Genomic DNA, 11,120 nt, shown 5'->3' with positions numbered 1-11,120 from the left:
TTTCATATCATAGGGAATATTCTCTATAGTTCATTTTTCAAAATTTTTTGAAGGAAGCTACAATGTGGGGTATCCCTGATAACCATCTGGGGCATCTCTAGTGTAAAGATGACTGACCTGTAAAGGTTTTGAACTGTGCCAGTTTGCCCCTGCTACTAGCTTTTGAGACCTAAGCTTTTGCCATCTGTCAGTGTGCTATATTAATTAGTCTGCTGAGGAAAATAACTGAGCAGGGTAGAGCTCTGCAAGAGATTTTAATATGGAGAGAAGTTGTCGGTGAGGGTTCTGCTTCCTCTTTTTTGTGTGTGCAAAAGAGGAGATGCAGTTGACAAATTTCTAGAACGTCTGTGTAACCATCAGAAGCAGTCATGAAATTAGAAATGCAGAATTATTTAAACAATCTTGCCTTGGTGAATATTCTGTAACGCAGATAGGTTTATTTCCTCCTAAACCATACAGTTACGTAAATATTACAGAAGTAAATGTATTTCGAGTCTGGACAGTTAAAAGTTTCCTTTCATTATGCTCTTAATACCTGCGTTGTACAGAAATTTCATTAATTCTTAGAATTATATGGTCTGTATAAGAAAACCCTATTCTTTCTACTTCCTGAGGTAGTAATTATTAAGAAATTACCATCTCATGTGAGATTACCCAGCTTGAAGATTACAAATTCTGAAATTCTGTTTTGAGGATATTAACCGAGTATGCAGAGGACTTTTGCTGGTTCTTCACTCAGAGATGAATTCCACACACAAGAGGTGGGTTATATTTGCTTCATTATTTATATTTTTTCTTTTTGTTATATGTATTTTGGACTCCATTAAATCTCAGGTGTTGCTCTTTCTTCACTGTTGGAAGATACTCTTGCATTTTGAAATTCCAGTGAATACGCTCACCTGTATGTTGAATTTCAACAAAGAAGAAAGAGAAAAAAATGTTTGGTGTGGCAATTTTCATTCTCAGCTAACTCTAATTTAATACTATCATAAAATAGTGTTGGGGGGGGGGGGGGGGGTAACTGTTGATCCTTAATATTGCTTTGCAAGACCTATCTGCTTTATTCTTTGACTGTGGCACTCTTCAGTGCTATACAGTGTGGATTGTCCCTTGTCGCAGAGCATGCACAGTAAATTAAAACTCATCTGGCAATGGAGCACAGAGAGAGAATATCTTTCTGTTTTTTTCACCCTTCAGAACACTTCTTGCTTTGTTCCTGACATCCCTTTTGCCCAGGGGGAAGTTCCCCCAGCTGGTTGCAGATCAAAGTTTATTTGATTCAAGAGGTTCTTTACCAGCCTGGACTCTGAAGAACAGGGTCAGCTGCTCTTTGAAGGAAACAGGGTCAGATTTCCTTTACTTAGTTCTTCTTGTGAGTGATACTGTACTTTGACCAATCATCCCAGCTTCATTTCTATTCTGTGCTCGGATACCCTAGCACAGGATTTGACCTCTCGGTTGGGTTCTATTGAGGTAGAAATTTATACTTTACCGATTTATTCTTTTATTGCTTTTGGTGATGTTATTTACATGTATTTTTGCTTTACTTAATTAAAAGAAAACTTGATTAAGCTTGGTAGGAGACTTGGAGGGGAAGGGATGAGTTTTGATATCAGTTAATCAACTTATTAGGGACTAACACACATTATAACGTAGAACTGAAAAAATAGGCTTTTGGGTTTTATTTAACAAAAGATTACACAGGGGCAGAATTTTAAAACTTTTGGTTTTTACAGACAAAATCAGCACAGGAAAAAAAAATTGGGGATGTTTTTCTCCTGAAACAGTTTATGAGTTGCTCATACTTCAGGTTGTCTGTCTGTTATGTTAAATGCTTGACGACAAGAGAGTAATGCCCAGGTCATGGTTTTTCATGATAGGACTGATACCTCTCCAGATCTTTGTAGACTATTGATAGACATGACCAGATATTAATTCTGCTGGACCGTTTTCCATATCCAGAAAATCTTTCCCTCCATGGGTTTTTTGATCCTTAGAACTAGATTTATTGTCCCTCACTGTTTCTAGAGAGGTTCTTTGTCAAGTTGCAACTCTGGGGTAATTTGGAAAATGTAGAAAATTTTCTGGTACACCTAGGAAATCGTGGAGTCTTTGGAAGTGTCAAGATTCAGATTTTGTGTCATTCTTCCAGATTTTGGGTACCACTACTTCATACATAGTGTCTGATTATGCTGCTGTTTTCCTGTTAGTATGGTTTTGGCCAGACTGGCATTGCAAATTTCATGAGATCATATAATTCCTCCTCAAGATTCCTGGCTTAGTGGAAAAATGGACCTCTATGTCCTTGTGCTATAGCAAAGACAAAGCTGGTCAGCTTCTCTGATTGGCTGATTGGCATGGCCATGTCTGGGATCTTTGGGGTGTGAAGAGGGATAGCCTTTGGCTCTTCTGCGTGAAGAGGTTGCTTTTGCACTGGATCCTGTGAGGGTCCATGAGGTTTTTGGAGTTCTGTCCCCAAATGTGTGTGGACATGGAGTGTACAGAAAAAGCAGACGGGAGGCTTGTTGTGTTCTCCTTCACTCCTAAATGCATCGATGTCTGTTTGTAACGGTTTTGTTTTTTTCAAGATTGTTGAGAAATTTGTATTTCTTAACATCTCTGTGTTTGTTTAACATACCACCAATTGTATTCCCCCCGTTATAAAGGAATTAATTTCTACTTGAGAAAATCAATAATAGGAATTAAAGAATGGGGGTGAGGAAGATTGATATGAACTTAGAACAAGAGTATGTGAAAATAAAATTTGTATTATGTACATTTTGTATTGAATTTTATTTTAGCGATAAAAAGCAAATTCAACAGATCAACAATTTCAGCAAATCCCATGTGTTTTCTTTTCATAGGGCTGGACTCATCACTGAGACATATTGAAGAGAAAACAAAGATATGCTTCTATGTTTCTGTAAAAAATCAAGATAAACCTGGAAAGTATAATGAGACCCCTTACAAATATCTATGTCTTTGCTTGTGTCTTTACATTCATGCTATGGAATAATATCCAGCCAACTGTGGAAAATGAATTTGTTGCAAATTATTCAAACCGTTTGCTAACTAATGTTCCAAAAAACATTCCAGTCCATACTCAGGTATTAGATTTATCACATAATAGGATCTCTGGACTTAGTATTTCAGAATTTATTTCTCTTCCTGACCTTCAAGTATTAAATCTTTCTCATAATCTAATTACAGAGCTTGACTTTAGTGTCTTCATTTTTAATGAAGATTTAGAATACTTAGATTTATCTCATAATAACATTTTGAAAGTTTACTGTCAAACTCTTGCATATCTTAGACATTTAGATCTTTCTTTCAATAACTTTACTGCCCTGCCCATCTGTCAGGAATTTGGGATCATGTTTCGTTTGGAGTACCTAGGATTAAGTGCTACGACGATACGAAGGTCAGACTTCAGGTATATAATACATTTACAGCTGCACACTGTCATCCTAACCTTAGAAGAGTTTTCTCTGTATGAGCCTCAGAGTCTGACAGCCTTGAATACAAGGAGCCTCCGCATTGTTTTTGCAGCAAACAAAAACTTCAGTTTTTCCCTCTTGTATGATGGAATGAGCACTTCAGAAAACTTAAAAATAGTTAACTTAAGATACACCTTGAGCTACAAATATTTCCCCTCTCCTTCTTTAGCGCTTCTGAAGAAAATCAAGACAACATCTCTAATGCTTGACACTGTGGACTTACAATGGGCTATCATTTTGCAAATTTTCCTGCTTATTTGGTATTCACCTGTGGAGCATTTGACTGTGAGAAATTTGACTTTTCGGGGACCACTGGGGGAGCTGACTGAATATGAATTTCTACCCTTATTAAGCTCTCTGGAACAATTAATTTCTTTGGATGGCTCCATGAAAGCGCTAACTTTGGAGCATGTTCGTAATAAGGTTTATTATTTCAACCAGGAGATTCTATACAGACAGTTTTCAGAGATGAATATTGCCAGTTTGACAATATATGATGCATATATGCCACACATGCTTTGCCCCAATAGAACAAGCTCATTTCAGTATTTAAATTTTTCTCACAATGCCCTGACGGATGAACTGTTCCAGAACTGTGGCACACTGACAGATCTGAAATTACTTATTTTGCAGAGGAATAAATTTGAGAGCCTTCCCAAGGTAAGCTTCATGACCAGCCATATGAAATCACTGAAATACTTGGACATGAGCAACAACTTGCTGCGTCACGATGCTGCTGATGCGCAATGCCGATGGGCTGAGTCTCTGACAGAGTTGGACCTGTCCTCAAATCAGCTGATGGATTCCGTGTTTGAGTGCTTGCCAGTCAACATCAAAAAGCTCTACCTGCAAAACAATCAGATCACCAGTGTCCCCAAGGAGATGGCTGAGCTGAAGTCCTTGGAAGAGCTGAACCTGGCATCGAACAGGCTGTCTGACCTGCCGGGGTGTGGTGGCTTTATGTCCCTGGAGTTCCTGAACGTAGAGATGAATTCGATCCTCACCCCATCTGCCGACTTCTTCCAGAGCTGCCTGCGGGTCAGGGAGCTACAAGCCGGGTGCAACCCGTTCAAGTGTTCCTGTGAACTGCAAGACTTTATCCGTCTGGAGAGGCAGTCTGGGGGGAAGCTGTCTGGCTGGCCGGCGGCGTACGTGTGTGAGTACCCGGAAGACTTGCAAGGAACGCAGCTGAAGGACTTCCACCTGACTGAACTGGCTTGCAACACGGTGCTCTTGCTCGTGACAGCTCTGCTGCTGACGCTGGTGCTGGTGGCTGTCGTGGCCTTCCTGTGCATCTACCTGGATGTGCCGTGGTACGTGCGGATGACGTGGCAGTGGACGCAGACGAAGCGGAGAGCTTGGCACAACCACCCCGAAGAGCAGGAGACCATTCTGCAGTTCCATGCGTTCATTTCCTACAGCGAGCGGGATTCGTTGTGGGTGAAGAACGAGCTGATCCCGAACCTGGAGAAGGGGGAGGGCTGTGTACAACTGTGCCAGCACGAGAGAAACTTTGTCCCCGGCAAGAGCATTGTGGAGAACATCATTAACTGCATTGAGAAGAGCTACAAGTCGATCTTTGTGTTGTCTCCCAACTTCGTGCAGAGCGAGTGGTGTCACTATGAGCTGTACTTTGCCCATCACAAATTATTCAGTGGGAATTCCAACAGCTTGATCCTCATTTTACTGGAGCCGATCCCTCCGTATATTATCCCTGCCAGGTATCACAAGCTGAAGGCTCTCATGGCAAAGCGAACCTACCTGGAGTGGCCGAAGGAGAAGAGCAAGCGTGCCCTTTTCTGGGCTAACCTGAGGGCAGCTATTAGCATAAACCTGCCAATATCTTTTGAAGCTAATGAGGAGCAGAGTGATGTTACTTCTACTAGTAGTATAAGTCAGTATGTGAATAACTGACTTGACTGTCTTGCATTAAATTGTTTTAATCAATTTTTTATAGTTTTTTACAGTATTCCTAGTTTGTAGCAAAATGTAATTGTGATACATTTGGAAATTGCTCTTGCTTATTCTAGTCATGAAAGTAGTCAGAAATCTTCTGTAGTTGCCCATCATCGACAAAGAGAAGGAGAGAGAAATTTTCATAGTGATTGCACATATTTTTGTAGACTTGGATTGCATTTATTTTGGACTTTTCCCATTGAAATCAATATTTGAAAGTAACAAAAATAGTGGTTGGTTCAATGTCATCAGGACTGTCATGGCATGCATTTAATCTTTGTTCTGACATGGATGTTGTGAGGTTTAGGTGGTAGGGATCTGTTTCCTTGGGTTTAATTAAATAATACAAAGAAGAAGAAAGCTCTTGTTTAAATCCCTTCCTGTACATTGGTACAGTAAAAGTCAAAGGTACAGTATCTCTACACCTTTGGCCTGTTTTCCTTTCCTGGAAATCTTTCCCTTCATCACAGACAGAGACTTCCCTGGGTAAGAATTGAAAGTTGGAGCCATTAGTCCCTGTTTATCATTCTTCTTCCTTTGCTGTACTAAACATTCCCACTTGCCTAGATTAGAATTCACTGTTCGTTGTCTTCAAAATAATAGTTAATATCTGAACTTATGAAATTTTTATAGTATTATAATATTGCTGCTTTCTGCTATGATCATATCAAGCTATATTGAATTGCTTGTTTCTCCTGTTTTCTAAAACATAGAAGCTTGATGTTTGGAGATGAATCCTCTTAATATCCCCAGACTTTCACTGAACTCTCTTAACCTTGCCCTTTTAATCAGCAGGTGAAAAAGGAGTAATTTTCATTGGGAAATAACTTCTCTGCTAAAATAAAACTGATTAAACTAATGGTATTTGATGATAGGAGACATCTAATCATTTGCTGTGCTTGGATTTAATTTGACAATCTAATAAACCTCTCATTTTTTATCTGTTATTAAATTTCCTGGTGTCATTTCACTGGTGATGAGGAGTTGTATAATTATACTTACGGCTTAATGGAAGTGCAGAGCCCTCTGATCACAACTGTGAGCAGCATGTGCAGGTGAGCAAGCCAGTAAGAGGATGTGATCCTTAACACTCGCTGAGGCAGCTGACTGAGCACCTGCCAGGCATGGGTGGTGGTAGCTAGATGAAGCAGTGGATGGGAAGCTACAGGAGAGCTTCCCGGTGTCCAGAGATGCTGAGACACCGCTGTGCACCCACCTACCAGCTCAGTATCGCAGCAGGATGCTACATGCCTGTCTGTCAGTGTAGAGCTTTGGAAAGAAGGGCTAAAAATCTCTATTAAGTCTTAATTTCAGGTGAAGGGAAGTTGGCTACTGACTGCTGTGACAACACATAACTGAGATCTCCCCCTTCCCCAAAGCCAGAACCAAGCATTCTTTGTGTACCTTAAAAAGGGCTGCTAAACCCTTAGTACTTCAGTGGGAACTGATGGATGCAGCATGCTTGAAAAGCAAATTATTTATGATGAGGGGAGATGTTCAAAGACACAGAGGAGCTTAGTGCTCTGCAGGAGTTCAAGTCAGGAAAGCTTTACCCTACCCTGACAGTCAGTTGTGCTTCATGGCAACCCAACATGGTGGCCAGGGGCATTGGGCACCATGTGGCACTGCCGAAAGTGCATCGCAAACCTTGTGTGCCAGCCAGCCAGTTATAGCAGGCTGTGAAGTGCTTTCCACAGAAGTAGTAATGCTAAACCTGGGGCTGCAGCCTGAATGTGCCACTGGAGCTGCAATGTTTCCTTCTTAACAGGTTTTTCCCGACTGTACAGCATCCTTCTGGCTGCAGGTTCTTTACTTCCTCTGTATCATTGCTGTCTGCTCTTAGGCAGTTGCCTGGCTAAGCTTTAGTGGCTTCTTTTTTTCAGCTACAGCCAGAGTTACATCTGTCTGTAATTTAAGGCTTGTGTGCTATACAGCTCTTGGGTACTTAAGGAACTGTTCAATCACAGAGGTCAGTGCACATTAAGCTGGTTAGGAGTTTTGTAGCCTTTACCTCTCCAGGGCTCCTCTGTGCTTTACAGTGGAGAATGCTACCAGAATGCTGTGCCACTCCTTCCTGAAAGACTTCTTCCCCTCCCAAGCATTACAGTCTAAGGACATGATTAGCCTTCACACTTTGTGGTAATGTTTTAATGGGCACATATTTTGTCCTGTTTACTAGACAAGAAAAGAGGAAGTAACATTTCTCAAACCAGGCTTTCCGTTCCCTGTAAATGTAATGCATCAGCAAACTGGGTTTTATGTCCTAAATAATATACAGGGTCTGGGCCATGGAAGAGTCCCTCACCTTTAAGACTGTTCTGAAACCTAAGTTGTTGGTAGGTGTGAAAGGAATAGTTTCTCAAGTCTGTCATGCGTATTGTTTTAGGATATTAACCCTGTAACACCCCTTTATACTCTGTCCTTCCTAGCTCACAAATCGTTCTGCACATGCCAAGTATTTCAGGTATTTACATACTGTCCAGTACACTACAGCTGAATACACTTCTGAGTTCCTTTGGTAAAGCAGATTCATTTTGATTTTATTTTTTCATGTTACCATTTGACAGAGTTTCTCATCACTTCTGTGTTGGAACTTCCATTTTCTTGTTCCCTGAAACTCAGTTTCTGTTCAGACCATACATGTGTTGATTATTTTTTGTTTTGGCCAAATGTAGCAACTTCTTTTCTTCACTGTTTTTTATGGTGCTGTTGAAGATTTTTTTTTTTTTTAAATGTGTTCCTAAAGCTGCTTCTTGGGAAGAAGTTTGCAAGACTTACAGGACATGAGTATCTGGTTGAACTCTTGAAATACTGTCATACTAACGCCCGTATTTATAAAAATGATGTCAGGTGTTGCTCTCACTGATCTTACAGACCTTGAACCACACATGAAAGCAACATTGTGTATCGATTTTGTTAGTGTTCTGCCAGGCCAGAGTTCGTAAACTTAAATTTTGCCTTTTTCTCAGGCTAAGGGTGACACCCAGTGTCCGATTAAATTATCACTATTTCCTGAGAATGATAGCTCATGCTGGAATACATACAACGCATTTTGCCTTTTAGGAAAACTGAAATAGATAATCATCTCGGTCCAGCAAATGCAGGAGCCACTCGCAGGTGTGCGTGGGCTAGAGAAGAGAGGTGAGGATAAGCCAGCCCTTCCTTGCGGCAGTTCCCACACGGGGTCAGTGGCTGTGACTCTATCCCCGATGCCATTGGTCCCTCCCCCGAGCAGGCTGTGGAGTGCAGATACTGACTAGTTTGCTGACAAATGAACCTTGTAAATCAACAGCATGATGTGAGCACTGACTCTTGCTTTACAATGAGCAATCCCTATTTTCAAGCGGGATGCCAAGAAACACATGCTGGTCATTTTCTCACACTCTGTTAGCAGAGTTTTATTTTTATACCTATTTTCTAATCTACCTGTTTTCCCTTCTGTATGTCACTATGGCAAAGCGTAGGCACTCACCACCCTGATCTGCGGGGTCCCAGGCAGCAACAGACCAACGTCCAGGTGCAATTACCTCAGCAGGAACGGGAAGTATTAAGAGATGCATAGTGAATTCAACTGGGCTCACTCTTTTTAGGCATCTGAAAAAGCGTGAAGAAATAAAAACCATTCTTTGTCAGCTCTACACATCATCATCTCTTAGCAAAGCCTGCGGGTGTGCCCAGAGGGGATCAGGATTCGTGCGCATCAATGCGTTGGCAGTCTGCACCTGCACTGACTGCTCTGGCACCCTGGCCTGGGAAAGGGCTGTGGGGAAGAGCATGGCTAAAGGAACAGGCCCAGACAGCCGTTTTGCGAGTGATAAAATATGCAGATTCCTATGTTTGGTGCTCCAGACCCATCAATGGACTAATTAGAATGCCTTAATTAGAAGCAAGTAAACTATTTCCATGAGTTTGCCACTAAATGCAGTGCTGGGTACAGCTCCTCCACGGCACAGGAGCTAGAAGAAGCAGTGCAGGTGCGTACAGGCAGAGCCCGCTCCTGCCCTGCCCGCTCCTGCCCTGCCCGCTCCTGCCCTGCCTGCTGTGAGAGACTGAAATGTCCTATGACTGCCTCAAAGCTTGCTTGTGTCTGTGCAAACCTCCAAGAGAAGCTGCTGCGGCCTGTAAATTGGTCTGGGGGATGTCGCCCAGAGAAGCGGGAGTGTATTGAAGGATGCACCCCCTCACTTCTTTGCGGTTGCATTGTCCGGACTCTTTAGACAAGCCTCAAAGGGGCAGACGTGTGCTGAGTTGCCCCATCCTGTAGCCATTTGTGGCTCTACTGTGTAGGCCAGACCCCATGCATGCCTTGCTAATGAACTGACAAGAGGCAAAGGTTCCTGCCCTGAAGCCAGATGCAACAAAACCTGTTGGACCAGAGGAAAAAAAAACCTAAAGGCGAGCAGATATGTTAATCAGCGGATACAATGAACTTAGGCAGCAGAAAATTTTCTCAGTATGCGTCTACTGTTACTGATTTGATATGTTATTGATTTAATATAGATTAGTATTAATTTGTTTAGCTTTAATAGGAATATAGAAGATATTTAGTAAAAATCATATGCTGCATTTGCACTCTATACAGGAACCAAGGCTACTACGAACTCCCCTGTACAGCCCTGTACCAAGACCGAAAGAATTGGTCAGAATCACCTAGTAGGAACATTTAGAACTAGATAACAGGCTTAAGATTCAAGATGATTTATATATATAACTTTTACTTATAAGGTATTTAATAACCTGAAAGAATGCAGAGAGATGTCAGAATCCAAATTAATGGGAAAATGGGGAAATCGGCTGAAGCAATATATATGTTTAAGCCAAGAAACAGTGTCCTCAAGCAATAGGTAATTCCGACAGGGGGAGATCGCGACCACTGACTCATTAACCACCGACTCACATTACACCCCAGACCCATTTCCAGGTGTTTCTGGACTCTACTGCGCAGAATTGGAAATAGGAGGAGAGTATGATAATGATTTCCAGGAATTGTTATGTTTATGCATGAATACTTAATGAATATGTATGAGTGAGTTTATATAAGATGTATGATTTTGGTGCATGGTGTGCGTCGTTGGTGAAAGGATTCACCCGCGCACCCGGCCGTCAATAAAGAAGTGTCTGCTTATCTACATCAAATTGGTGTTGATAAGTTTTATTCCAAGTTTTTCGGTAACACTACCATTGAAGCTTGATTCGTGTGCACCCACCATCGAAGAACTGAAGACTGAGGACCAACGGGACGCCACTGGATCCATGGTGGTGACTATTCTTGCAGCCCTATCCCGCATCCTTGCTTTATTTCTGTCTTTTCCTTCCATTCTGTCCTATCGCTACCCTTCTTCACTTCTTTAATAATAAAAACCCGGTTTGGGTATACAGCATTTGACCTTGTTTGTGTCTTAATCTCACTCTTGGGATCATATCGAAACCTCCCCCGACATTGGATCGGGACACCTGCTCCTGCCCTGCCTGCTCCTGCCCTGCCCTGCCCTCGGTCTCACGCGGGCAGGTACACACAGGAGGTGTGCATGGGACTGCAGAAGGGCCCTCCGAAAACCCAGGGGTCCCGCATACTGCCTGGAACCATCAGGGACCCCTGGGCACGCCTGGCCCTTGTGATCGTGTCACTGCTCTTTGTTGTACAGCATATGATGACATGACCACAAA

The 11,120-nt window shown here is 42.0% G+C and overlaps 1 protein-coding gene across 1 annotated transcript; it reads left to right on the top strand.

The window, feature by feature from the left end:
- Positions 1–324: 324 nt before the first annotated feature.
- Positions 325–6,396, top strand: LOC141942541 (toll-like receptor 1). Its single transcript, XM_074865980.1, has 2 exons — positions 325–761; positions 2,865–6,396. Exon 2 carries the CDS (start codon positions 2,955–2,957, stop codon positions 5,409–5,411), a length of 2,457 nt encoding a protein of 818 aa, XP_074722081.1. The 5' UTR covers positions 325–761; positions 2,865–2,954; the 3' UTR covers positions 5,412–6,396.
- The last annotated feature ends 4,724 nt before the right edge of the window (positions 6,397–11,120 follow it).

This window comes from Strix uralensis, chromosome 4, assembly GCF_047716275.1.
Source record: "Strix uralensis isolate ZFMK-TIS-50842 chromosome 4, bStrUra1, whole genome shotgun sequence".
In the NCBI taxonomy this organism is placed as follows: Eukaryota; Metazoa; Chordata; class Aves; order Strigiformes; family Strigidae; genus Strix; species Strix uralensis.
Note: the sequence above shows the minus strand (reverse complement) of the source record. Positions and strands in the feature narration are given on the sequence as shown.